A 25,861-nucleotide genomic window follows, 5' to 3' on the forward strand; every position below is an offset into this window, starting at 1 on the left:
ATTTCTAACAAAAAATGAAAGACATCCGAATTTTAACCGACGTGCAAAAAAAACGCTCAACAGAATCATCGATCGTTTAGAAAAATAGAGCTGTGAAGTGAGCACATATGTTTCAAAATATCATAATGATCATAGAGAAATTATTGCACACCGTTGTCTAATTCTCTTGTTTAGCCAAACCCTAAGTTTTATATAAAGGAACTACTAAAATATTAGTCATAATTATTTCGAAAATGTGATCAAATTCAAAAAGAATAAATAATAAGTTAAATATATACATACAGTATAAGAGATGCATGGTTCCGATGTTTTGTAACTTTATAATTAAGTTAGTGACCTGATTTTCTTTGATTTGAAAACTCAATTCGATGAACGCGAAATAATCCAACTTTCCCAGCTTTTATTGAAATAGTTAGAAATATTGTTTATGGCTGCGATGCATGCATCATCCCTACATTTATACAAAAGTTTGGCTGTATTTTGTGGTCGTATGTACTTATGATAAAAAATTTAAAAAAAATCATGATGAAAACTGTGGATGAGCACATAATATTGTAATGGCCTGACGCTAGACGGCTGATGATATACAGTTTAAAGAAAAAAGAAGTGGTTAGTCTTCTTCTACAAATCTCTGTAAATGCAAGTTAAGAGTTAAGACCATTACATTAGGATAACAATAGATTCATTCCAAATAAATGCATGAGTCGACTATACAGATTTGTTTCAGTTTGCATGCTTCTTTTGAACCAAATTCATGTTGGCACAACAAGGCCACCAAATAAGCAACTTGCCGTATGATCAATATGTAAAGAAACTTAGTTGATGGAATATATTATTGTTAATCATTTCTAATATTATACTGTTAAAAGTTTTCAAAAGTAATATGGAAACTTTAGTTAAAAGAACAGAATCATAGAAAGATGTGTTGTAACTTGCAATAGTTTAAGTAATGAAAAAAAAAATCAAATTGTTACTGGATTGAATTTCTTCGTTGACATTATCAAGGGGAAAAAAAAGAGAACTGTATAAAATACTAAGTATGAAGTACCAAGTTGCAGCTACTTGGTTATGTTTATAGTGTTATGGACCAACTTATACTCGTCTTTTTGACATAAAACAACATTAGATTTGTCAATTCGGAAGAGTACGAACACTATAGTAGGTTGAAGCTGTGAAATAATATAAGAAAATTGATGACAACGATGGTGGATGGTTATCACGATCGATGATGATGGTTATATTAGTTTAACATATAGGTAAATCTCATATAACGACATGATTTTGCTTATAAATTCTATATACGAACATGAACGGATATTTTTTCGTAAAACTAAACCAATTTGTGAATTATCTAATTAATAATTTGTGAATTTTTTGTTATTTTACGTAAAATGAGATTTGATTACTCACTGAATTTTATTGCAGTAGAACTCTAAGATGGATATTTCATATTTAATTATCATGATTGATTTTTTGTAGGATACGGATCCGGTTTTATACTTATGGTTTAAAACGCTAGTTACAAATCTTAGAACACTATAGATCAATTGTATTTCAAAATTTCCAGTCAAAATAATAATAAATAGTTCGGATTATATATATTTGGTTCACATCTTATAAACACCTGGAACACTCGGCAAGTTATATAATGAAAGATTATATTCGGGTGTCAAAAACATTATGCTAAATAAAGTTGGTGAGTAGTATTGTTGTTTTTACAAGAAGGAATAATTAAACTTTACCAAAAAATAAGGAATAATACAATGTCAAACGTAATGTATCATTTTTTTATTCAAAATCAGGGTTTGACGAATCATATTATTCAAGCCTAAGTGAATAATTCATATATTATATTGTTGTAGTCGCACTAAGGAATAATAAAATGTCAAACTCAATATCACACTTTTGGTTTTACATCATGGTGGACGAATATTATTATTTAAGCCTAAAATGAAAGAGATAAAAATATTCGTGCCTTTTGTCGATACGGAACCACTATTATGTACGAATTGTAAGAAGAAAGTACTCACCACTTAAATGGTCAGTAATAAAACGTCTTAATCCATGTGTTGATCTCGTCTTACTGTGAAGTCTGTGATCACTTCACTATACAAAGGTGGTTAGCATATTACTGAATACCCAATTGGAACAGCATGGAATCGTGTTTAATAATTAATTTGCTGCAAAGATTATCCCAAAACGTGGCACGGAACAAGCTAAGCTATCAACCAACCTTAAAGAACGAGCAGAACCAACTAATAAATATCTGTCGTCCCTAGCAGTACATATATACTCGAAATGACAAGATTGAAAAAGTGATGAGAATAATGTTAGAAGCATGCATGGATCCTCCAGTCGAGCACCAGACCGTATTCAAGTGATCAAGTCCTGTTTTCTCACAGTATCGAGCCTTATAGAAGCTCACGGTCACTGTACATGTGTGAACGATATGCATACGGTAACATTTTTTGTTTTTTAAGTATTGTGGAGAGGATGCTGATACGAACCGAGAATTTGCATGAATATAGTGGCGCAAATGAGGCAAAAATATTTTATAATGAACTTTAGTTTTTACTATGAGATGCAATGAGATGGTGCAAGGTGTTGACGTACCTACTTAATTAGGTAAATTGATGTTTACATAATTGGTAGTATATTAGTGATCATGGCATGTTCGCGACTTAGCGAACTAATTTGTCACTATACGAATCGAAATCCAAGAATATGCATGTTGATGACCAGAAAAAAAAAACCGTTGAGGGGATTACAGAAATCAGGAGAAACTGTGAGCAGTTTTCTCTTCATTTAGTCTTGGTACCGTATAAGTTTACTACAATCTTCTATTTCATTAATTAAACACAAATCAACAAGCTTGTACATTACATATTCATTCGAGTGAAGCAGTTAAGAAACAATGATACACAGAGAGTTACATAATTGTTTTTAACTCTGTTCTGTGAAAGCTCTGCTTGATTAATAACACATATATGGATTCAACGTCGATTTTTACTCTTGGCCTTGGTGATTCGATTTCTCACAGATGCATCTGGCGGCTTCCAAATGATGTCATCAAGCTTACTACAAAAAGTCTTGTAGAACTGCAAAACATAAACTGGTTTTACTATTCTGAGACGAGTCACACAAACCTAGTGACACTTATAACAACTAAGGTCTTCTTTTGAAACTAACCTTAAGGTATTCTTCTGCGTCTCCTGCTGCGTTTTGAATGTCTACCATGAGAATTGATGGTGCAACTTTGAAGACCTTCAGATTTGAATATAGTTCAGGAGAGTTGAGACATAGAGAGAGCAAAGTAAAAAAGATAGACTGGTATTAAGAGATGTAAGAGAAATTACTTCTAGAATGACGGAGAAATGAGACGTCTTATTTGCAGATAATCCTTCTACTCTCATCTGAAAATAGAATTGGAGCCCAAAGACAGGTTTAGATGATGAATCTAAATAAAAAGGAGACTCTCAAGACATATTAAGCTACACATCACCAAAAACAATGAAGCAATTTCAACCGATGAGAATGCCTTGCCTAAGAAACTCTTGCTCTAGTTTCTCACCTTGTAATTACGAATGTGCGTCTTAAAGCCCATGGACTGCGACACAACTTCCATGCTTGAAAGAACCACGTTTGCTGGCTTGTGTGAAATGAACCTTGTCTGATGCTTCATGGAGTCCTGTGATACACTTGAAAAATTAACGCCATGATTGTATAACATAGAGAAATGAGAAAGAAAAAAACCACTGAACAAGGAAGAGGAATGCACACAGCCGGTCATGCCCAGCATTGTACCTTTCCACGGTCAAAAAGAGTTGCGAGGTTCAGGCCCTGGGATAGAACAATTAGGTCAAACGCATTTAGAGTCAATGGACCGGTGTCCCCTGTTCCATCCTGTGCATATATTTGTTCCTGCAACGTGCAGGCAGAAAGAATAATCTCATTAAAATTAGAACAAGTGACTCTGGAAACACATGCTTTATACACAATACTCAATAGCAAACAAATAGGGGACAAAGAATTGTGCCAACTGAATCCTACCTCCGGATCGTCAAAAGCAGCATATACATCATCCAGGTTTACATGTTCGTAATCAATAAGTTGTACAGGAGCGTAATCCTTTAAAAACCAGTCATCTTTCCTGATTTCTGCAATTGTAATTCGCTGCCAGAAAAAAATGAGCAAGGCTACATTTGTCAGACTTTGCAACTTGAGATGAAAAGAGTAATTGTGGAAAGGAAAACTTCACCCACAACTATGTTATGTAATGCATTCAATTGGCATCCATAATGTATAGACCATCCAAATGATCCAGGACAGTAATGGAAGAATATGCTTAGACTTTCAGGGTCTATTTGAGTGTAGTACATAATGATATGATTCAACCGATTATAATGTAATCTACTCTTTCAACATGTAATACATCTCTCAAGTACAGCAGCCAGGATTAAATTTTAAGCAAAGATCTCCGTAAGGAAAGTCAAAACTTACAGTTTCAGGATTTGGATCCAAAATTCTATTAATCAAGGACTTTGCCCCCAAAGCAAAATATGAAGGGCAAGCGAACTCAGCTTTGTCGATCTGAAAAATGTTGGAAAATAAGAAGAAAAGGATACCATATCAGAAATATAGTACGTTACACAAGCACATAGCCACATAACACGTTAGGTTTACAGAAAGGACTCTCTTGACCATAGTGAAAATAATTAAGCCATAGCAATTTCTATTACAGGTTCTATAGATATTCTTTGTTCAATCCTAATGCTACATTGGAATAACTAAACTTGACAGAAACAAGAAACTTAACAAATCGAAATAACAAAGAATCAAGAAGCAACAACAGAAGAGCTCATGCCTTACTATATAAAGTTGGCAGATCAAGTTCATCAAATGGAAGATATCCTGCCATGAGAACATAAAGTATGACCCCACAGGACCATACATCTGCCACAGCACCATTGTAGCCCTTGTGACTGAGAACCTAAAACCAAAAACGGACAAGAGCACATAAGCTACAATCAAAAACAACACATCATATTTTCAAACCATTATAATACCTCAGGAGCAACATAATTGGGAGTTCCACATGTTGTCTTTAGGATGGTAACTCCCTACAGATCAAAGCAAGATAATTTAGATCATAAAGATGCAACAACAAACTAAGTTATCGAGATTTAAAAGAAAACATGAAAGAGAAAGCCCCATTACTTGCTCAGGTAAGGCACTGAGACCAAAATCAGATATCTTCAGGTTTCCTTGAGAATCCAGCAGAAGATTTTCCGGCTGCAAATGAGGAAAAGACAATCATCAGATCAACAAACAGGTGATAAAAGGGTGTTAATCCTAAGCAAAGAACTCACCTTTAGATCTCTATGGTAGACACCTTTACTGTGGCAGTAATCAACTCCATCAATAAGCTGTTGAAAGTATTTCCTAGCTTCTGATTCACCAAGACGCCCATTACGAACCTGTTAGCAATGGAAACAAGTGAAATCCGAGATAATGTCTTACCGAGTTAAAAAAACGCGTACTTGAGTTGAGAGCAGTACTCACAATCTGATCAAACAGTTCACCACCAGTAATGTACTCCAGGATTATATAAATCTTAGTTCGGCTCGCCAGAACCTAATAAAAGGAACAAAGATCAAGTTCCCATATGAAAGAAAGAATCTTTCAAACAAAAAAATTAAACTTGCCTCATAAAGACGAACAACACAAGGATGACGAACAAGCTTCATTATCGAGATCTCTCTCTTAATCTGCACAAATCGTTGTGTTTGTTTAACAACTGAACAAACCTCAACCAAAAATCAAATCGAAGAGAGTAAGAAGAGAAAGCAGAACCTGATCAACCATCTTGCGCTTGAGGATGGTACTACGATCCACGATTTTCATGGCGACGCTCTCACCGGTCTCCGTATTCTGAGCGAACTTGACTTTAGCGAAGGTGCCTTCGCCGATTGTTCTACCTAATTCATACTTGCCAACCTTCCTTACCACCATCTCTTGCTTTACTCAAATCTCCAATTTCAGTTTCACTGCTGCATTCCAAGTCTCTCTACTAAAGAGAGAGATAGAGAGAGAGAGAAGAGGAAAGGCAATAGAAGAAAAGAAAAAAAACAAAAGTAGAGTTTGATGATTCTTTTGTTTTCGAATTTTAAAAATTAAATTATAACGACAAATATACAGATTAGAGAAGATGGAGAAATTAAAGCAAAGCTTTTTAATACTAGGAATGTCCCAAATATGGGAAAGAGATACGTGTTTAAATGATCTTAATTACTTCCTCTATCATGACTTTTTAGGATTTTCACCAAAATTAAGTAAAATAATAAATGTTGAATTATTATTAATTACTTTTGTTTTATATTTTTTTAATATTTATTTAGTCATATTTTTATTACACTTGTCATTCAACTGCACATCTATTTTTATTTAGTTATTATAAAAATAAAAACATTAATTAGTTATTTGATTTTAATAATAAAAATATATTAAATACACAAAAGAAATCATCTTTTGCACTACAAGAAAAAATCCTAGAAACATGGTACAGATAGAGTACAAGAAACGGAGTACTATTAAAGAAGGAATCTAAACCAAAACAATTAAGAGAGTTAAAGAGAGGAGTCAGAAAAAGAGACTTTGACGAAGAGAGAGAGAGAGAGACGTGTTCGGCGACTACTTGCCACATTCTAAATTCTACTATTTTGGTTTACACGTCATTCTTTGTAGGGAAGGGTCAACATTTATACCATGGTTTTCACACATATACGACTCCCCTTAAAATACACTACACACGTAACACACCTGTCTTATAGAGACTTTTATGACCGATTTGTAGTTGTTATAGCAAGACTACGAAGTTAAACGTATACGAATGACCCGTTCTGTATATTAAATTAACTTCGGAAAGCAGCTTATTTTGAAGTGATCCATATTCTTCTAATTATTGCCTTTTCAGAATGTTAAAAATCATATTGTTATTTGAAAGGGATAGTTGTATCAATAAGACAGATATGCATATCTCTCTTCAAAGTTCAAACCCATTAGAATGTAGATTAACAAACGTTAATAAATAATAATGGCAGTAGACACAATAGTGATCACTGTTGCCTTCTCGCTGTTATTGTCCTATGTTATATGACTTATGATGTGCAAAAGGCCGCAATGGAAAGCCCAAACTTAATTATATCCTGGGCTTCCGGGAAGCCTTCTTTAATATGATCTACGTGACGCAATTTTGGCCATATTAGATCAAGCAATTGCAAGTCTTTAGCGGGCATAATCTTCTTTCGCTGGTTCTATCATTTTTTGTTTCTGTTTCAAAAACACAGTCGAAAACTCCATGTCACACAATTACAAAGGTTTACGAGAATCGTTATAAGAACATATAAGACCAAATATAATATAGAGCCCCTCGAGATCTTTAATCAAGATTTACGTCTTAGTGGAGACTATTCTAAAACATTACAAACAGTGTTCTAGTTTTTTCTTCACGTACCGTTTGTTAATAATATATGCACAAACAAGACTAGAAGTGGACTTAGCCACTTTAGGTATATGTGAAGTTCTTTTAAGCTTCTATGATTTCAAAACACTAAAAGTTCCCCACCAAACATTCATTTGAGCTAGGTATAAAGTTAAGTTGGTTATCTAATTTTTAAAAATGGTTTATATTATTACAAAAACATTACTAGGAATTTTAATGAACATTGTACAACTTCCAAATAATTATTTCTTCCTCTAAATTTTATGTGTAAAAAAAAAAAGTTGATAGAAATTGGAACAATCATAACTAAAAAAGAAAAAGGATAAAAGTGATTTTGTACATAAGATTCATTTTATGAAAACAGTACAAAACATCCTATTTAAAGAATTTGTTCGGATACAAATTTAACATGATTACCAGAGTTAATCTCTGTAAATATGTCACCTGTCACAACTTAAGGGGGAGGTATTGGTTTAGGATTTAGAAAGAATTTTAATGACTTTAAAAGTTAGGTAAAATATGTTGTTATTCAATCAAGACTTTTAAAAACTCTTTAAAAATTTGGTGTTATTGGTTGTGGATTTGTAAAAAGTTATCTAAAATCTTGATAAATCTAGTGTTATTGGATTAAGAGTTTTATAAAGTCATTAAAAGTTTTATGTTATTCAAGTAAAACAAAAGAATCTTGGATTGTTAATGAATTCAAATTTTATGTTATTGGTTTAGGATTTTATATCATTTCCTTCATAACAAAAGTCATGAAAACTCTTTCATCAAATAGAAAGATTTTACAAGATTAGAAAAAACAAATCATCAAGATTTTAAAAAACTTCCTAAACAATTTCTTAGAATCTTTCATTTTTAACTTTCAATTTTCTATGATTCTAACAATTAGCAAGAACATAAAGTCATTAAAATTTTTTCTAAATCCTAAACCAATACCTCCCCTAAATATTTCAACAAGGACGAATGTTTAAAAGCGATAAAAAAAATTGATGTTTGTTTTTGCCCCTTTTGTCAAAAACTTTGATCATTCTTTTACTTGTTTCCTTTTTCTCTTTTCATTCATAAACAGTGCTACAAACATACAAAAGCTACAAACAAATATATATATTTTCTTTTATAAAAAAATTGGGAAATAGTCTCCCAAATAATGGAGGTGAAGTGGAGAGAGAGACCAAAAACTCGAAAGAACCAATGCTTCTTTTTTTTTACCCATCTCTCTTCTTCATCTGAATCGGACTTTTGTATATCTGAGAGAGAGCACAGAAGCTGATAGATCATTTTGTTGGAAAGATCAAGTAAAGAGTGTTTTGTGTTCATTTCAACTTTTATGACAGAAGAAGAAGATAGCTCAGCAAAAATGTCAGAGGATGTTAAGAGATATCTCAAGTTGGATCCACGCTCCTCCTCCGCCGCTACTTCTGAACCACCTTGCTCCTCCTCCTCCTCCTCCTCTGCTTCTGCATTGGCTAACAAGTCCCGAAATTTCAAATCTTTCGAGCCGCCCTGTCCAGACCATGTCCTCGAGAACGTTCTTGAAAACGTGCTTCAGTTCCTCACTTCCAGATGCGATCGCAACGCCGTCTCATTGGTCTGCAGATCGTGGTGGCGGGTCGAGGCTCAGACCCGATTCGAGGTTTTTATCGGTAACTGTTACTCGCTCTCTCCTGTTCGGCTTACTCACCGGTTCACGCGTGTTAGGTCTTTAGTGCTCAAAGGGAAACCTAGGTTTGCTGATTTTAATCTCATGCCTCGCAATTGGGGAGCTCAGTTCGCTCCTTGGGTTGCTGCCACGGCCAAGGCTTACCCTTGGCTCGAGAAGGTCCATTTGAAGCGCATGTTTGTTACGGACGATGATTTAGCGCTTCTCGCTGAGTCGTTTCCTGGCTTCAAGGACCTTACTTTGGTCTGCTGTGAAGGTTTTGGAACCAGTGGTATCGCTGTTGTTGCTAACAAATGCAGGTAACTTTGTAGATCTGTTTCCTCTTTGATTGAATTAAAGTTGAGTCTTTTCAGAAAAAGTTTTAATTTTTTTATCTCATTTACTTATCAAGTGGGAATGTGTTTCAGACAGCTAAAGGTCCTTGATCTGTTGGAGTCAGAAGTCACCGATGACGAGGTGGATTGGCTCTCTTGTTTTCCTGCTGGTGAAACGCATCTGGAGTCTTTATCTTTTGACTGTGTTGAATCCCCTATCAGTTTCAATGCATTGGAAGAGCTTGTGGTCAGGTCACCGTTCTTGAAGAAACTTAGAACGAACAGGTTTGTTTCCCTTGAAGAGCTGCATCGGCTAATGGTTCGAGCCCCGCAGTTAACGAGTCTTGGGACGGGATCATTCAGTCCAGACAATGTGCTTCAGGGTGAACAAGAACCGGATTATGCAGCTGCTTTTCGTGCTTGTAAATCCATATCTTGTCTCTCAGGATTCAGGGATTTAACGCCGGAGTATCTCCCAGCTATCTCTCCAGTTTGTGCTAATCTCACCTCTCTTAACTTCAGTTATGCTAACATTTCTCCTGACATGCTCAAGCCCATCATACGCAACTGTCACAATATCCGAGTCTTCTGGGTATGTTATCTTTCTTGATCATTACTGTATGGTTTTCTAACATGTCCATGTGAGGAACTTGAGTTACATGCATATCTTGAAAACGCAGGCTCTTGACTCGATATGCGATGAAGGATTACAGGCAGTGGCAGCAACATGCAAGGAGCTTCGTGAGCTTCGGGTTTTCCCTTTTGATCCTCGTGAAGACAGTGAAGGTCCTATCTCGGGAGTAGGCCTCCAAGCAATTTCAGAGGGATGTAGAAAACTAGAGTCTATCCTGTACTTCTGCCAGCGGATGACTAATGGAGCTGTAACAGCCATGTCTGAGAACTGTCCTCAGCTTACCGTGTTTAGGCTTTGCATAATGGGTCGCCATAGGCCTGACCATGTGACGGGAAAGCCAATGGACGATGGATTTGGCGCCATTGTTAAAAACTGCAAGAAGCTAACCAGACTTGCAGTATCTGGGTTACTAACAGATGAAGCTTTTAGCTATATAGGAGAATATGGGAAACTGATCCGTACGCTATCTGTAGCTTTTGCTGGGAACAGTGACAGGGCCCTGAGATATGTTCTTGAGGGTTGTCCTAAATTGCAAAAGCTTGAAATCAGGGACAGTCCCTTTGGGGATGTTGGGTTGCGCTCTGGTATGCATCGGTATTGCAATATGAGGTTTGTTTGGTTGTCGTCATGTGTCTTATCCCGAGGAGGCTGCAGGGAAGTTGCTCATGCGCTGCCTAATGTAGTGGTGGAGGTGTTTGGGTCAGATGATGATGATGACGATGATACCGTCACTGGGGATTATGTTGAGACATTGTACTTGTATCGGTCCCTTGATGGCCCAAGGAAGGATGCTCCAAAGTTTGTAACAATTTTATGAAAAGAAAAAAACTTGGGTGCAAATGAGGCCATGTTTGGAGAATTTGTTTGTAACTGTTAAGTGTTTGAGATACACTGCATGATTGTTTTGCTGTTTGGTTTGGTTGTGTTAGCCGTGAAGGAAGAAAAGATTATGAAAAATCAAGGAAAGAAGCAATCGTCTTATTATTTTTGTTTGCGTGTTACATTGCCAGATATTATTTACAACCATTTTCAGGATTATTTTTTCGAAAGAATCATTCGTCATCATAAGACTTCAATTTCGGCTTACTATCAGTTTCTTCACCATTCTTCTTGTCTTCCTCCATCACTAGATGCTGCTCTATGGTCTCGATGAAGCCAGTAACTTTCTCCAAGCTTTTGTCATCAAGCCTCGGGACGGTATGGCCTTTGGGATGATGAACGACAACCGGATTCTTGAAGAATTCTATCAGCTCGGTTCCGTAAGGTTTCAAGAAATCAGTCTCTCCTGCAACCACCAGATACGATCATCAAAAGAATGAGCCTTTTTTGAAGAATTTGGCAAAACTAGAGTTGAGAAATCATATCAAATATACCTAAAAAGTGGAGGGAGAGAGTGTCCAAGGAAGAAGAATACGCATCCTCTATCAGCTTCGTGGATTTCAACATACCTCCTCCAATGATTATGATGAACTTGATCTTTGGCACTTTCTGAAGTGCAACTCCCTGCAAAATTTGCAAATTTTCAAATCAGACAAAAAGCCTTATGTTAATACAATAATGATTATTAGGTGAATGTTATGTTGTAGACACGTACCTTAGCTTGCATTCCTGGTAAACCCCCAGACAAAATTGCCCCCTGAGAAAACCCAATGAGACCATCAAAGGGACCAAGCTTGATCATACGATCTTCCAAAAACTCCAAACATTTCTCGAAGTTGGTATACTCTGTGAATTCCTGAATTTTTTTTTAAAAAAATTCCAACGTAAGTAAACACACACACGAATCCGAGAGTTATCATCAACAAAAGAAACATGTGGGAGAGAGAAAAACAAAAAAAAACAAAAAGGACGACCTTGTTAAATTGAAACCACTCGTAATAAGGAGAATCGAAGATGCCATCAACATCAGATTTGCCTTGACAAGGAAAAGGCGCGTCGAGAAACACGAGATCCAACCGATCAATTACAGATTTAGGCCACTTGTTAAGCTGTATCTTCATTATCTCTCCGCTCGTTCGAAATCCATGGAGACACAAAAACCTTGGTTTCCTCACCATCGACGATCCTCCTTCGCTTCCCATTATTATACACAAAACTCACAATGTATTTTGTTATCGTTGTCTTTGTCTCTCCCCTCCCCCTTCACAGAACCTTTTTATTTATAAAGCTCTCTGTTGCAAATCTCTTCATTCATCTTCTAGGAACCATCGTGGTTCACATTTGTATCGCACATGCGAAAAAAATACCAAAAGGGTCGCTAGATTGGGCTAACCTGATTGGTTGGCAAATTTTGGTCAAATATCAACGGCAATGAAACAATCAGTGTTTACAACGGACGGTCGCGATTAAAACTTATGTCACACGTGTGAGAAACGCCATTGTGTGTGCCCGCTAGTTAGGCGTCGGTCCAATTAAATCGAACCAGTTCTAAACCGGTTTTATAGTCTATAATCTCTAAATCAAAAAAAGTCAAATCCGGTTTTTGTGTGTTTTTCAATTAATTTTGTCAACAGAGTCGAGAGAGAGAGAGAGAGAGGGGGGAGGTGAGGAGAAGAGGCAAGGAAGAAGACGAAGTGGAGCTGTTGCTTCAAGCTGCTCAAGATGAGATGATACTCAAGCTCTCTGTTGATTCTCACGCTTCTCGATCTTCTTCCGATTACTTAGATCCAGATCTCCATTCTAGATTCCTCGCGCTCAAATCTCAGAAGAAGAATAAAGATCATCAGAAACGACGGCCGAGATCGCCGACGAAATCAAAGGATGTGACTGAAGAGACGCCGGAAGATCTAATGCTCATATTCTCGGCTCTCAAGACTTCTCTCCCCTCCGCGTCTTCGCCTTCGTCCTCTGTTTCCAAGCCTGTTCTTCTTCAGGATGAGATCGGAGAAGATGAAATTGGGGAAGAAGCTGAAGTGGAGAAACTGATTCAATGGGCTATTGACGCCGCTCGTCTCGATCCTTCTCCTCCTTCTGACGATGATGACAATCAGAGTTCCGATGAGGATGATTCAACGAGAGTTGTAAAACGCTAATTTTATCAACTTACTTTTGGCTCTCTACCTGTAAGGTATTTTCTAATGTTTTCGCATTCAGAGTTGTATATCAGATCAAGTGTTTTCATTTGCTTAAATACCGTATAGTGTCATTGTTACGATCAGTAGAGAACACATAGGTTCAAACATACATCATGATGATAGGTTGTTACAAAGATAAGAGATTAGGACAGTGGGAGCTTCTTAATGAACTCGAATACAGCTTTGGCAGTGTTAGTGGCAGCCAAAGATCCAAACTTATGAACTGTGTTAGCTCCTCCTACTCCAGCTAAGTCTGATAATCCCCTTATCACGATTATTGGATACCCATTTGATGCGCACGTCTAGGTCATATCAAACACACAAATGTATCATCACTTAAACAATCAAAATGAAAAGTGTAAGTTAATGATTCAAAGATGAATAATTTACCATAGCCACTGCAGAGCTCTCCATATCTGAGGAGGAAACTCCAAAAGTTTCGTGTAAGAAATTTCTATAAGCTGCATTATCCACAAATATGTTAGCTGTAGCTGCTTTTAATCCGACCACCAATTTTGGTTTCTTTGGAAGGCACAAACTTGCATTCACACAATGCGACAGCTCCATCTTCTGCACCCATATACCATAGATGAAGAACAACCCTTTTAACAGCAATGGAACTATTGCAAAACTCCTAAATCTAATCAAAAAAAATATCATTGTTAACAACAACCTCTAGATCAGCTGCAAGATGAAGCCATTCTTGAGTTGTGTTGATCCACAACACGTTCTGAGGTGAATTGATGTGACCAGTGACTGAATAAAGTTGCTCCTGACCGTATCTGAGACTTCCTAACTCATTGTTGCCATCTCCTTGTGGAATATTATAGTTCCCGATATCTAAGGACGCTGCATCCTCACCTCCCTTTGCGTTGTTTGGATTCTGGTTTTACACAGAGCCAAAATCATCAGAAAACATGAGAAAAGAAGAAGCAATTAATTCTAACATCAATATTATAGTAGTATCTTACCAGCCAATCCCACAAGCCAGCATTGGTGATTTGCTTAGGAATGCTCACATCTCCTATGGACATTGAGTTGTTCATATTTCCTGCAATACCAAAATGCACAATACCTTTCACATTGAACACATCTATCATCTGTTGTGTTACTGCTGCTGCGTTCACCTGCAAAATATTTCTTAATAACATTTACCATCTCCCTTTTATAGAAAGTTAATAGAAGAATAAATATGGTCTAAAACATTTATAAAAATTAATTGAATTTTTGTTTTTTGTTTTTTTTTTCCTTCATTTATTCTGTGATGTTGATATAAGTTTTTTGTTGTTGTCATTTCCATACTTTGTTTTATTTGGGTCAATATAATGTTGTGCTTATCTCTAGTGTGTGTACTAGTTTTTTAGATAAGAAATATAATAACCAGATAAACTCTGTTTCTTGTTGTAGTATTTTGTTTGGGTCATAGTAATATTTCTTTGGGTTACTCACCATTCCTCTCCCACATCTAACATACACAACCTTTTTCTCGTGAATCTTCCCTATTCGAAATCGTCTTCCTGCATTTCATATACGTACGTTAGTCATAAAATCAGAAACTAATTTACATTTTTCAACCCAAAGGAACTTACGTCCAATGGACCTAAACAAGAAAAGGATCACTCTCTTAAGTTAGAAAATGGTAATTAAGCTCAGTAGATAGATACCAGAGAGATCCAAGAAGGGACGAGTAGGGTCGGGTCTGAAATCGACGCTGCGGAGAAAAGCATCTTCTTCGGTCTCAATGACAGTCACGAGGCCGATGTAAGTTCCTCTGCGGTTGAGTTTTCTGATGGGAATGGCGGATTCTAGTTTGATGGAAGGTGTGGGTGAAACAGGCAAAACGTGGAAGGATGAGACTATGATGATGATGAGTAGAGCAAGAAGACAATTAAGAGTGTGGTCCTGGGAAGCCATCTTATTGTTTGGTTTGAGAGAATTAAATCCACAGGCTCATATGAATACATACGCATATCATTGATATATAGAGATTAGAGTCCAAGTCCAACCTCTACGAGAGGCTGCTATGAGCAGAAAACTAATAGTAGTAAGATATTTCTTCTTTCCACGTCGTTATCGTTTCGCTTCATTATACCCTGCGGCTGCGCGCTATTATTATTTTTTTTTTTTCCAAATACAAAATTTTTTCAAAAAAAAATCAACCAATCCCGTAATGACATATAAGGTGTCTTAAGGGTTCTAAACTGTTATTCGGTTACACTCATTAATTTTTTTTTTTTTTAAGTTAATAGCTAAAGACGCCCCATTATTTGTCTAATGGAGGTGCTATTAGTTTCTTCAACATTCTTCTTGTCTTCCTCCATCACTAGATGCTCTATGGTATCGATGAACCCCGTAACTTTTTCCAAGCTTCTGTCATCAAGCCTTGGGACGGTATGGCCTTTGCTATGATGAACGACAACCGGATTCTTGAAGAGTTCTGTCAGCTTGGTTCCAGAATGTTTCACGAAATCTTTCTCTCCTGCAATGCAACCAGATAAGATCATCAAAGAATGAAGCCTTTTTGGAGAATTTGGGCAAAACTAAATCACAGATCAGTGGGGAAACCCTTTGTGAAGATAGTCAATGACCAGATTTCTCTATTGGATGAAGGTTGCGGCTACGTGTAACAGGCACTTTTGCTCGTCCTACATGGCATTATGCTATCTTTAGGAAGTTAGGTCCCCTTTGTTTACCTCTTAGTATCGATGGTATTAAGTCAAGCTCTAAAGCTTGGTTGTTGTTTAAGTTAAGACTTTTATGTTTAGCTTACTTTTTCGCCTTTGTAAGATTATTGGTGTTATATAATAGAATTTATATATAAAAAAAAAATTACAGATCATCAAATAAATATACCCAAAATGTGGAGAGAGAGAGTGTCCAAGGAACACGAGTACGCATTCTCTCTCATTTTCGTGGATTTGAACATAGCTCCTCCAATGATTATGACAAACTTGATCTTTGGCACTTTCTGAAAAGCAATTCCCTGCAAAATTCAGATCAGAAAAAAAAAAGCCTTATGTTAATATAATTATGATGATTAGGTGTATGTATGTATGTTATAGACACGTACGTACCTTGGCTTGCATTCCTAGTAAAGCCCCAGACAAAATTGCCCCCTGCAAAAAAAAAAATTGGAGTTTAAAAAGAGTGTACAACAAAAAATCAAACTCTGTTCATGATGCAAATTTCAAATGTAAGATTATTACATACCTGGGAAAAACCAATGAGACCATCAAAGGGACCAAGCTTGACCATTCGATCCTCCAAAAACTCAAAACATTTCTCCAAGTTGGTATACTCTGTGAATTCCTGAATTTTTTTTAAAGAAAATATCCCAACATAAGTAAACACACACACACGAATCGAGAGTATCACCAACATATATAAGAAACAGGTGGGAGAGAAAAAAACAAAAGTCAAAAGAAAGAGGACCTTGTTATATTGATACCACTCGTAATAAGGAGGATCATAGATGCCATCATAATCAGATTTGCCTTGACAAGGAAATGGTGCGTCGAGAAACACGAGTTCTAATCGATCAATCACAGATTTAGGCCATTTATGAAGCTGTTTCTTCATTATCTCCCCGCTCGTACGAAATCCATGGAGACACAAAAACCTTGGTTTCCTCATGATCGACGATCCTCCTTTGCTTCCCATTATACACAAACTCACTCGTAATGTTTTGTTATCGTTGTCTCTCCCTCTCTTCACAGCCTAATTATAAAAGCTCTGTTGCAAAATGCAAATCTCTTCCTTCTTCACATTTGTATCGCACATGCGAAAATACCAACCAAAAAAAAGAGACAAAGGTCGCTAGATTGGGATAACGATTATATGGACAGTATTTTTTGTGGACCATTGGGCGTGTCAATATAATGTTGTACTTGTCCCTAGTGTGTGTCCTACTGTAGTTTTTTTTTTTTTAGGTATCCCTAAGAAATATTAACTCTTTTTCTTGTTGTTCTATTTTGTTTGGGTCATAATATTTTATTTTGTTGACCAAAAAATAAAAAAGAAGAAGCTAAAGATACCAGAGAGATCCAAGAAGGGATGAGTAGGGTCGGGTCTGAAATCGACGCTGCGGAGAAAAACATATTCTTCGGTCTCAATGACCGTCACGAGGCCGACGTAAGGTCCTCCCCGGTTGAGTTTTCTGATGGTAATTAATGTTGGATTCTATAGTTTGTTGGAAGGTGTCGGTGAAACAGGCAAAACGTGGAAGGATGAGATTTTGATGAATTGATGATGATGAGCAGAGCAGAGGAAGAAGTCAAATAGTGTGGTCCTGGATAGCCATCTGATTTGGTTGGTTTGAGAGAGAATTAAATCCTCAGGTCATATGTATACATACGCATATCATTGATATATAGCATCCAAGTCCAACCTCTAAGACTACGAGAGGCAGCTATGAGCAGTACGGTATTTCTTCTTTCCACGTCGTTATCGTTTCATTTAACATGCGGCTGCGCTCAATAACTTCTTGTTCATTTTAAAAAAAACATACGTATCTTTTATGTTTTTTTTTCTTGAAAATATTTGTTAAAACAAAAACATAAGATTAAAGAAGAAGCTGAATTAATTGTTTTTTATCATCAAAAACAGCAAAGAAGCTGAACAACTTATTTGATAAAAAAAAATACAGAGATTTAAACATTCATAACAAGAGGTTACGCGTAGGGATTAGTTTTGTGGGACGATGGGAGCTTCTTAATGAACTCCAATACAGCTTTCGCAGTGTTAGTGGCAGCCAAAGATCCAAACTTTCTAACAGTGTTATCTCCTACTCCAGCTAAATCTGATAGTCCCCTTATCACAATTATCGGATACCCATTTGACACGCACGTCTGGTCAAATCAAAACACAAACAAACAAAAATATCACTTTAAATAAAATTGATTGACATTAATGAATAAAACATGAAGTATCAGTCGTCTTACCATAGCCACGGCAGAACTCTCCATATCTGACGAAGAAACCCCAAAACTGTTGTATAAGAAAGTTCTATAGGCTGCATTATCTACAAATATGTCAGCAGTGGCTGCTTTTAATCCGACCACCAATTTTGGTTTCTCTGGAAGACACAAACTTGCATTCACACACTGCAAAAGCTCCATCTTCTGCACCCATGCATATACCATAGATGGAAGAACAAACCCTTTAACAATGGAGCTATTGCAAAACTCTAATCTTAACCAAATATATATCATTTGTCAACGACAAACCTCTAGACCAGCTGCAAGATGAAGCCACTCTTGAGTTGTATTGATCCAAAACACTTTCTGAGGTGAATTGATAGGACCATTGACTGAATATAATTCCTCGTAACTATATCCAATAGTCCCTAGCTCGTTTTTGCCATCTCCTCGTGGAACATTGTAGTTCCCGACATCTAAGTAGGCTACATCCTCACTTCCCTTTGCTTTGTCTGGATTCTGTTTTTAGTCGTACCATAATAGTCAGACAATATGAATTGAAGCAACTAGTTATACATATCATTATCAAACTTTGTATGATTTATAAAAAAAAATTACCAGCCAGTCCCACAAGCCAGCATTAGTGATTTGCTTAGGAATGCTCACATCTCCTATGGACATGGAGTTGTTTATATTTCCTGCAATACCAAAGTGAACGATCCCTTTCACATTGAACACATCTAACATCTGTTGTGTTGCTGCTGCTGCGTTCACCTGCAAATATTTTTACAGAATTAACTTTTACCATCTCTCCCTTATAAGATTAAGAGGGTTGGTTTTATATTTTTTATATGGATTTAAAATTACTTAATTATACTAATATGTCCCAATCAATATTTTTACTCACTATATTATTACGAATTTAATTCAAAATGTATGAGCTTCTGACTTTTGAGTCCACTAATTTGGTATTTGTTGTAAATAATTTTTACAGTATGTGTAATATTAATAAATATCTTCTAAAACATTTAAGAAAAATATTTTAAAATTATATTATTTTTTATTTATTTAATATATTATATGCCCACAACTTGATTTGGCATGTGCTCATCCCCACTGTACACTATTTTTTTAGGTAAGAAAAATAACCAAAATACTCTCTTTTTTTTTTTAGTTTGTTGGTCAACTTAATATGTTGTGGTTTCTACCAAAAAAAAAAAACTTAATACAATGTTGTGGGTTACTACTCACCATTCCTATGCCACATCTGACATACACAACCTTCTTGCCATGAATTTTCCCAATCCGAAAACGCCTTCCTGCATTCATGTTACTCATAATCAGAAACTCCTAGCTTAGATATTTTCATCTCAAAGGAGTTTACTTCCATTTAACTAAAAACAAAGGAATATATATAAGGTAGAAAACTTGGAAAACAAGATGCATTCAAGAGGTAGATTAAGTTCATTAGATACCAGAGAGATCCATGAAGGGGTGAGTATGGTCGGGTCTGAAATCCACACTGCCGAGAAAAGCATCTTCTTCGGTCTCAAAGACAGTCACGAGGCCGATGTAAGGTCCTCTGCGGTTGACTTTTCTGATGGTAATGGCGGATTCTAGTTTGTGTAAAGGTGTGGGCGAAACGTGTGAGAAAGAGATGAAGATGACGAAGAGAAGAAGAGGAAAAAGACAATTAAGAGTGTGGCCATGGGAAGCCATCTATCTAATTGGTTGGTTTAAGATTTAAATCCACAGCTCAGGTATACGCATATATATGTAACATTTAAGACCGAGACTATACGAGCGAGAGGCTGATCCGGAAACTTGTATGATGTTTCTTCTTCCCACGTAATTCCCGTTTGGTTTGATTATTTTTTTTCTTAATTGATATTATAATCTTTATACAGACATTAAACATGCGGATCCCACTATTATTTTTAACGACGGAGTTGTAATTAAGTGATAAAATATGAAGACAGTCAACACGTTATATATCTATGAAATTTACGAAAGTATCATAAGTTTATATGTATAATTTGCTACAATGTACAGCAAATTCTTGTTCATTTTTCGTAGCTAGATCTAATATGACTTCACGTAGGGGAGAGCTATATCATTAACTTCTCTTAACCTATGAACTAAGATGATAATAACGTATGTTATTCGTGAGTGAGAGAACATTCATCAACTTGTTCAAAATTATGATACTTTGGTGTCTTAAGCCATTATACTTAAGACCTCAAAAATATTATAACTTCGTGTCTTAATTAACCATTATATCACGATATTTTATAAGAGACTTTAAGTACTAAAGCTCGATCAAAATCGAAACCTTCAAGAGATTTTATAAGAGATCATTTCACAATTAGGGGATGAAAGCATTTCTATGTATCTTTCTTCTTTAGACTTGTGGTATTTTATACTCATGGGTTAATGATTAGATTGATCTACAATATACTACATTAGATTGGGAGTTGTTTATTGATCTTATACGCTTAGTACAGGTGATTGATTAATAAGAGAAAACTTTTAGTCATGGACTCTAGCAGCAAAACCCAATTGTCAATGATAAAACTAAAACCAGAGCCCAAGGGCCCATTTATCTCACTATGGGGAAGTAGAAGGAGATGAACTCTTGCTGGCTTATTATTGTACCAACCCGAGAACCAAGCGTCACTAGCAAGCACTAGTCTAAAGTCATCTTCTCTATTTGGTTAGTTTAGTTGGCACTGCATTTTAGTTCACATCGTCCACCTATATTTTGTTAGCTTTTAATTGACATGATCCTATAAACTCAAGCAACACTTAAGTGTAATTTGTGGTAGATGTTCTCATTAAATCCGCCGATATAAATTTCATTCTGTAACTGAACTTAATTTCTCAGCTATATATATATATAATTCCCCAAGTTAATAATAAGATAAGTTTGTAGTGTTTAATTATTTTTCTCTGAATAAATTTTAACATTTTCTGGTACATAAAAAAATAAAAAATAAAAATAAAGATCTGATATTTTACGCCTTTGGTGGCGAAGCACGACGACGCCACTCTCTCTCTTTCTAACTNACTTTTTTTTTTTTTTTTTTTTTTTGTTTCTCGGAGCGGAGCTGAAGAGAGAGTTCATCTTCTTCTCCACGGATCCAAAACAATGAATCGTCTTCTTTCTTTCTTCTCCATCGCTCTGATCGCTTTCCTCTGCCTCCATCATCGTGTTCACGCGTCTTCTTCTTCCGACTTCGAAGGTTTCGATGCTGAAGACGACGATGTCTCTGAAGACTCCAGTGAGCTTCACCACTCGCTTCGTCTTCCTCTCCTGACTCAGTCTGAGTCAACGGTTCTAGATCTGGAACCATCTCCCGAATCTGATTCTACTCCTCCGGTTTCTTCTAAATCGGATCCTCCGACTCAGTCCGTGAAGCCTTCGTCAATCTCCTTCGATTACTGGGATGAAGATGAGTTCGAAGGTTTGCCGGAAGAGGAGAAATCGACTGAATCTTCGGTTGTTTCCGATAACGCCACTCCTTCCTCCGATCCACAGACGCCAGATCTTGACTCTGCTTCAGAGACTGCTGATGCTGAGGTTCCGAAGAAGAAGCAATCTTACGCGGTGGAGATCGTTTGCGTCTCTATCTTGATTGGTTACGCGATCAATTACTTCACCGGGAAACGTGAGAATGAGAATCTTGCTTTGGCTTGGGCTTCCAAATTTGGTCTTCAGGATACCATTTTTGAGAAAAACTTTAGTTTGCTTGGAGTTGGTGAAGGAGAGGACTCGCCGTTGTTGCTTAAAGAAGCGACGAATGTGTTTAAGTTCTACGCCAGTGGCCGTAGGTATTGCCATGGGCTACTGGCGACCATGGAGCTTAAGAGCAGACACGATCTCATCTCGAGGCTTTTTAACTCGGTGGTTCCTTGTAAAGATGAGATCAGTTTCGAGGTGTATATGAATGATGAATCTATGGATCACATTGTGTTTGCGATGGCGAGGAAGAAGGCGGCGAAAACGATGCACAAGGAGCTGAGGGATCTACAGAGGTTTGGAGGAATGGTGCCCGTTCCCGGGGGAAGGAAGTGGGTGTCGGATGAGTTAGCTGTGGTCTCTGAGTCCAAGGAGGTAGCTGGGGATATGATCACAGACGTTGTACTTGATCAGGTCAGATACTTTAGTATCTTTTTTTGGGTTTTCTAGTTGTTTGATGGTTGAAGATGATAGCAGTTTAGTTAGTATATTTGATGAATGAAACATGAAATTTCATAGGCTGAGTTAACTGGTTAGATGCCCTGCCCTCATTTGTGACTTGTGTTTTCTCTAATAATGCTGAATTTTAGATAAAGGGGCTATATTTACTCCAAAGGGAAGTTCTTTATTAGAGTAAGAACTCCAGTGATCAGTTAGCTTGGAACTAAAGCTGGGCGGTTCCTTTTGCTAAGAACCATAACATCTACTTTTTTATGGCTGTGAATCCTATTAGCATGTCTCTGTGTCAAACTGTACAGAGATAGATGTAGGGTGGAGATTTGTGATCTACTGAAAAATTCCTTAGGTTCCTCTTGTCATGATATATTTAGACCCAATGGTACTGATATGTTGAAGTATCGCTACCTGAGTTCGGAATGTAACAAGGGTGACATACTTTTAGTGTGTATGATGTTCCTCTCGCTTTCATCAAAAGTTTCAAAAGAGCATTTGATACTGTGTTTTTCTCTGATGTTTGATCACTATGACCATTAACAAATGTCATTGCTGTGGTATGGCTACTAGTTCATTGTCATAAATTTCGAATATATATCGAAATTTTATTTGTCAATAGTGACACAGTTGCTTTGAGTGAATTGGTGCATGATTATCGTCACCCACTCTCGCTAACTATGTCTGTAAATGTGGAAAATGGATATCGATTTTATTGGAGTTGGATAGTTTAACTTTGCTTATTGATGCGTGGCTTTTGTCTCTCCTCAAATTATCTGTTGTACTAATCAGACTTAAATGATGCAATGGCCCTCTGCAGGTTTTTGGTGACAAGTCTTTTGAAAGGTTTGGGAAGTATTTCATCTCAATGCATTTTTCGGATCAACATCCTGGCAAACACCGGAAGATGCTGCTTTTCAAGTTTGCCCTGCCTGATGCTAAAAACATGGATGATATGGTTCGGCTGATAGCGCTAATTCCGTATTACATTGACTTAGTTGGACGCTACAAGCTCAGCTCCCAGGTATCGAGGCAAAGTTATTTTCACATGCCCTTTTTGATCACTTAGTGGGACAAGTTGAATAAATTTAAATTTCTGTTTGCAGGCAAAGAACAAAACTGACGGTGCTAGGCAGAAGGCCGCTCAAGAAACATACAAAGAACTTCAGAATGTAAGGCATGAGGCATTGATGAGAAAGAAAGCCGAAAAGAAGAAAATATTGGAGGAGGCAGAGGCAAAGCTTAGCGCCGAGGCACTAAGGAAGAAAGAAGCAAAAGAACGTGCACGCCAGATGAAAAAGTCAATGCCAAAAGTTAAGATGAGTCGTGGCCACTAGACTCTCAAGTATAGGGGGGCATCTCTCTCATGCTTGCCGTTGGAATAGCTATTTCTTCCTCTACTCCTGTTTTAGTCCTCGATTAGATCTTTTCTTACTTTCCATGAATCTCTCTACTTGCCAGTTGATTTTTACTTCATTACGGTTATCCTTATAGTGGCACCGAGGCAGTGTTTCTGATAAGCCTCCAGAACCTCGTTCAATCATAATTTGAGTTTTGTAGGCTCTCGTTTCTTGTTCACTTAAGAAAGTAACATCCTTTGATCCTTTGTTCTCAGTCAGTTGTTCAAAAGATGTGTTACACTCGTAATCATATGATTCAATTTTTGTCTCAACTCAAAAATCCGTTGAAAAATGAATGGATCGATCTTATTTTTTGTTCTATCGCTCAATGTCTCATTTCATCTCCGTGAAAGTTTCGTGACATAGACATATATGTTAGTCTCATTGAAGAAACTAGTTAAACTCACAACGATCAAACATATATGTTAGTACTGTGATTAGTTGGGGTTGTTGATGTCACTTTTAAGAAAGTTGCAAGCCATATTTGATCATCATATATGTGTATGCCTAGTTGCACTTATTTTTATTAATCTATATTATTATTTTTGAAGTAAATTTTGTGTTATGCTCTTGAAGTTTTGGTTATTTAATTTGTTTTATTTACAACATTAACTCCTAACTATTTTCCTTAAAATAACAATTCCAGGAAACTCATTTAATGGAACTATTTAAATCGACCTAATTTGATACATTCATTGCCATACATAGCTTAACAACATCTATACATTTCGATTTTTCCAAAAACAACTCTACGCATTAAATTTTTAATCCCATAAAAATCTCCAAACCTATTTTAAAAAATCTTTAGAGACTGTATGATCTCTGAAATTTAAATGACACAGCCGAATTTGAGTAACAAATGATTACAATCGCAATAATTATTATAACGTTAATAAAGTTCATAAAAACGAGAACCCAACTTTAGAAACTCAAAAATCGGGTATATTTAACTTTAGCATCAAGAAAAATATTTAATATAATATATACCGTGTTAAGAAACTGAATATTATAATAAAAAAACTGTTTCTTCTCTCTCTCTCTCAAAGCGACACCACCTCTACATAACCCGTTTTTCAATCTCCATAGATTCCGGCCGGCGCTGGCTTCTCCGGCGTCGGTCGACCCCTTTTCTTTCATTCCAGTCCCTCTATTTCCCTTTCTGTACAGTTTTTTAGATAATATTTTCGGCAAATCCGGTTTCCAATTCTCCTTCCTTTACGGCAAGATGGTGTGGACAGATCCGAGTTCATCAACTTTACTGGTACCATTCTCACCATTCTCGACTTGTGTGGTGTTTCATCACACCCAAACTTCACCGGAAGTCTTGCATTGGAGACGAAAAAGGGTTGTGATGTCTTGTCTCTGTCGCGGTTGGAATTATTTTCAGTTTCGCGTTTTCATTCTCTTCTTTTGGAAGAGTGTTTTTCTGACCTTACTCAAACCTCAGACCAAGAGTAATTGTGTCGGTCTCTTCCCATCTCCGATTGATGGTTTTCGTTTCATCTCCCATATATGCTTTGTTCACTCTAATTTCCATATTTATTACATGAGAAACAGAGATCCAATTAAGATCTGGGATCCGGGGGTGACTTCCGGTGATTCCATTGTTTGGGTGATGAGATTGGGACTTCTTCTATTAGGCTATTGTTGTATTCTCGAGTCGAAACTGAACGAGGGCTTGATCAATAGGCGACAATATATTATTGATAATGGTCAGTTATGGATTTTGAAGAATATTTTAACAACGCTTAAATGGAACTTTATGGTCATAATGACCCAAATTAGTGTTGGATTTGATGTTGCTCATGTTACGTTGTTGATTGAGTTTGTTCAAGGGATGGGGACGATTGGGTTTATTCTCGTGGCAATGATTTTACATATGCACAGTCAAGAACTTTCGACTATGTTTATTCAAATCCATCGCTTTTTGAGTCTTGTTGTTGATGGTGTTGGCCGAAGTATGAGATCACACAAAGTATGGTGGCCTTCCCTGGTGAGTAGAGTTTTTTTGAATTTTATCAAGAAGATCTTCTCAAAGGATGTTTTGGTGGAGAAACTATTCGTGAATATGTCGAAGAATATTACAAAGTCGAGATTTGTCATAAAGACTTTGGTACGGAAGAATTGATATGATTATGTCTATCTTCTATAGTTATGTTTGGACACA

At 36.6% G+C, this 25,861-nt stretch overlaps 8 protein-coding genes across 13 annotated transcripts; 3 read left to right on the forward strand and 5 right to left on the reverse strand.

Annotated features, from left to right (window-relative positions):
* On the reverse strand, positions 2,823–6,155 carry LOC104722551 (CBL-interacting serine/threonine-protein kinase 8). Of its 2 annotated transcripts, none has more exons than XM_010440742.1 (14): positions 5,854–6,155; positions 5,706–5,768; positions 5,563–5,634; positions 5,370–5,477; positions 5,218–5,292; positions 5,067–5,120; positions 4,865–4,990; positions 4,501–4,590; positions 4,051–4,173; positions 3,805–3,921; positions 3,572–3,688; positions 3,357–3,413; positions 3,190–3,264; positions 2,823–3,098 (listed from the first exon to the last, which is right to left on the reverse strand). In XM_010440742.1, exons 1-14 carry the CDS (start codon positions 6,010–6,012, stop codon positions 2,994–2,996), a joined length of 1,341 nt encoding a protein of 446 aa, XP_010439044.1. In that variant the 5' UTR covers positions 6,013–6,155; the 3' UTR covers positions 2,823–2,993. The 2 variants fall into 2 exon arrangements, with proteins under 2 accessions (XP_010439044.1, XP_019087043.1); XM_019231498.1 differs by having other exon boundaries at positions 3,035–3,098; positions 3,190–3,215.
* Positions 8,636–11,024, forward strand: LOC104722552 (F-box protein FBX14). Its single transcript, XM_010440743.2, has 3 exons — positions 8,636–9,466; positions 9,575–10,073; positions 10,162–11,024. Exons 1-3 carry the CDS (start codon positions 8,835–8,837, stop codon positions 10,930–10,932), a joined length of 1,902 nt encoding a protein of 633 aa, XP_010439045.1. The 5' UTR covers positions 8,636–8,834; the 3' UTR covers positions 10,933–11,024.
* LOC104722554 (esterase CG5412-like) lies at positions 11,071–12,365 on the reverse strand. The gene is made up of 4 exons (XM_010440744.1): positions 11,969–12,365; positions 11,710–11,850; positions 11,489–11,618; positions 11,071–11,400 (listed from the first exon to the last, which is right to left on the reverse strand). Exons 1-4 carry the CDS (start codon positions 12,194–12,196, stop codon positions 11,168–11,170), a joined length of 732 nt encoding a protein of 243 aa, XP_010439046.1. The 5' UTR covers positions 12,197–12,365; the 3' UTR covers positions 11,071–11,167.
* LOC104727779 lies at positions 12,470–13,272 on the forward strand. The gene is made up of 2 exons (XM_019231807.1): positions 12,470–12,480; positions 12,628–13,272. Exons 1-2 carry the CDS (start codon positions 12,470–12,472, stop codon positions 13,145–13,147), a joined length of 531 nt encoding a protein of 176 aa, XP_019087352.1. The 3' UTR covers positions 13,148–13,272.
* Positions 13,218–17,678, reverse strand: LOC104722557 (bark storage protein A). Of its 2 annotated transcripts, none has more exons than XM_019232879.1 (6): positions 17,224–17,678; positions 14,639–14,706; positions 14,161–14,316; positions 13,863–14,072; positions 13,580–13,759; positions 13,218–13,491 (listed from the first exon to the last, which is right to left on the reverse strand). In XM_019232879.1, exons 2-6 carry the CDS (start codon positions 14,639–14,641, stop codon positions 13,333–13,335), a joined length of 708 nt encoding a protein of 235 aa, XP_019088424.1. In that variant the 5' UTR covers positions 14,642–14,706; positions 17,224–17,678; the 3' UTR covers positions 13,218–13,332. The 2 variants fall into 2 exon arrangements, with proteins under 2 accessions (XP_019088424.1, XP_010439052.1); XM_010440750.2 differs by lacking the exon at positions 17,224–17,678 and adding an exon at positions 14,854–15,239.
* LOC104722556 (dihydrofolate reductase-like) lies at positions 15,340–17,025 on the reverse strand. 4 transcript variants are annotated; one of them, XM_010440748.1, is made up of 6 exons: positions 16,622–17,025; positions 16,400–16,498; positions 16,264–16,305; positions 16,043–16,172; positions 15,755–15,834; positions 15,572–15,668 (listed from the first exon to the last, which is right to left on the reverse strand). In XM_010440748.1, the coding sequence occupies exons 1-5, from the start codon at positions 16,847–16,849 to the stop codon at positions 15,770–15,772; spliced, it is 564 nt and encodes a 187-aa protein (XP_010439050.1). In that variant the 5' UTR covers positions 16,850–17,025; the 3' UTR covers positions 15,572–15,668; positions 15,755–15,769. The 4 variants fall into 4 exon arrangements, with proteins under 4 accessions (XP_010439048.1, XP_010439050.1, XP_010439049.1 ...); XM_010440746.2 differs by lacking the exon at positions 15,755–15,834 and having other exon boundaries at positions 15,340–15,668; positions 16,622–17,024; XM_010440747.1 differs by having other exon boundaries at positions 15,575–15,834; positions 16,622–17,024.
* On the reverse strand, positions 17,759–20,100 carry LOC104722555 (bark storage protein A). The gene is made up of 6 exons (XM_010440745.2): positions 19,581–20,100; positions 19,357–19,424; positions 18,724–18,879; positions 18,415–18,624; positions 18,130–18,309; positions 17,759–18,036 (listed from the first exon to the last, which is right to left on the reverse strand). The coding sequence occupies exons 1-6, from the start codon at positions 19,822–19,824 to the stop codon at positions 17,860–17,862; spliced, it is 1,035 nt and encodes a 344-aa protein (XP_010439047.1). The 5' UTR covers positions 19,825–20,100; the 3' UTR covers positions 17,759–17,859.
* LOC104722558 (uncharacterized protein At5g49945) lies at positions 21,254–23,908 on the forward strand. Its single transcript, XM_010440751.2, has 3 exons — positions 21,254–22,258; positions 23,115–23,318; positions 23,401–23,908. Exons 1-3 carry the CDS (start codon positions 21,254–21,256, stop codon positions 23,629–23,631), a joined length of 1,440 nt encoding a protein of 479 aa, XP_010439053.1. The 3' UTR covers positions 23,632–23,908.

This window comes from Camelina sativa, chromosome 11 (assembly GCF_000633955.1).
Source record: "Camelina sativa cultivar DH55 chromosome 11, Cs, whole genome shotgun sequence".
Taxonomy (NCBI): Eukaryota; Viridiplantae; Streptophyta; class Magnoliopsida; order Brassicales; family Brassicaceae; genus Camelina; species Camelina sativa.

What these genes read in the sequence shown, in the direction of transcription:
- LOC104722551 (XM_010440742.1), bottom strand. Translation starts at nt 6,012, where the DNA reads ATGGTGGTAAGGAAGGTTGGCAAGTATGAATTAGGTAGAACAATCGGC. An exon ending in CCAATTATGTTGCTCCTGAG is followed by an intron (nt 4,991 to 5,066) that starts GTATTATAATGG and finishes TTTTGGTTTTAG; the next exon opens with GTTCTCAGTCACAAGGGCTA. An exon ending in CTGCTTTTGACGATCCGGAG is followed by an intron (nt 3,922 to 4,050) that starts GTAGGATTCAGT and finishes TGCACGTTGCAG; the next exon opens with GAACAAATATATGCACAGGA.
- LOC104722552 (XM_010440743.2), top strand. Translation starts at nt 8,835, where the DNA reads ATGACAGAAGAAGAAGATAGCTCAGCAAAAATGTCAGAGGATGTTAAG. An exon ending in GTTGTTGCTAACAAATGCAG is followed by an intron (nt 9,467 to 9,574) that starts GTAACTTTGTAG and finishes AATGTGTTTCAG; the next exon opens with ACAGCTAAAGGTCCTTGATC. An exon ending in ACAATATCCGAGTCTTCTGG is followed by an intron (nt 10,074 to 10,161) that starts GTATGTTATCTT and finishes TTGAAAACGCAG; the next exon opens with GCTCTTGACTCGATATGCGA.
- LOC104722554 (XM_010440744.1), bottom strand. Translation starts at nt 12,196, where the DNA reads ATGGGAAGCGAAGGAGGATCGTCGATGGTGAGGAAACCAAGGTTTTTG. An exon ending in AGTGGTTTCAATTTAACAAG is followed by an intron (nt 11,851 to 11,968) that starts GTCGTCCTTTTT and finishes AAAAAAATTCAG; the next exon opens with GAATTCACAGAGTATACCAA. An exon ending in TACCAGGAATGCAAGCTAAG is followed by an intron (nt 11,619 to 11,709) that starts GTACGTGTCTAC and finishes CAAATTTTGCAG; the next exon opens with GGAGTTGCACTTCAGAAAGT.
- LOC104722557 (XM_010440750.2), bottom strand. Translation starts at nt 15,103, where the DNA reads ATGGCTTCCCAGGACCACACTCTTAATTGTCTTCTTGCTCTACTCATC. An exon ending in TTAGATGTGGGAGAGGAATG is followed by an intron (nt 14,317 to 14,638) that starts GTGAGTAACCCA and finishes AATATTTTGCAG; the next exon opens with GTGAACGCAGCAGCAGTAAC. An exon ending in CTGGCTTGTGGGATTGGCTG is followed by an intron (nt 14,073 to 14,160) that starts GTAAGATACTAC and finishes GTGTAAAACCAG; the next exon opens with AATCCAAACAACGCAAAGGG.
- LOC104722556 (XM_010440746.2), bottom strand. Translation starts at nt 16,849, where the DNA reads ATGGGAAGCAAAGGAGGATCGTCGATCATGAGGAAACCAAGGTTTTTG. An exon ending in TACTAGGAATGCAAGCCAAG is followed by an intron (nt 16,173 to 16,263) that starts GTACGTACGTGT and finishes TGAATTTTGCAG; the next exon opens with GGAATTGCTTTTCAGAAAGT. An exon ending in TCTCTCTCTCCACATTTTGG is followed by an intron (nt 15,669 to 16,042) that starts GTATATTTATTT and finishes GTTGCATTGCAG; the next exon opens with GAGAGAAAGATTTCGTGAAA.
- LOC104722555 (XM_010440745.2), bottom strand. Translation starts at nt 19,824, where the DNA reads ATGGCTTCCCATGGCCACACTCTTAATTGTCTTTTTCCTCTTCTTCTC. An exon ending in CCCCTTCATGGATCTCTCTG is followed by an intron (nt 19,425 to 19,580) that starts GTATCTAATGAA and finishes ACATGAATGCAG; the next exon opens with GAAGGCGTTTTCGGATTGGG. An exon ending in CTGGCTTGTGGGACTGGCTG is followed by an intron (nt 18,625 to 18,723) that starts GTAATTTTTTTT and finishes GACTAAAAACAG; the next exon opens with AATCCAGACAAAGCAAAGGG.
- LOC104722558 (XM_010440751.2), top strand. Translation starts at nt 21,254, where the DNA reads ATGAATCGTCTTCTTTCTTTCTTCTCCATCGCTCTGATCGCTTTCCTC. An exon ending in CAGACGTTGTACTTGATCAG is followed by an intron (nt 22,259 to 23,114) that starts GTCAGATACTTT and finishes GGCCCTCTGCAG; the next exon opens with GTTTTTGGTGACAAGTCTTT. An exon ending in GCTACAAGCTCAGCTCCCAG is followed by an intron (nt 23,319 to 23,400) that starts GTATCGAGGCAA and finishes TTCTGTTTGCAG; the next exon opens with GCAAAGAACAAAACTGACGG.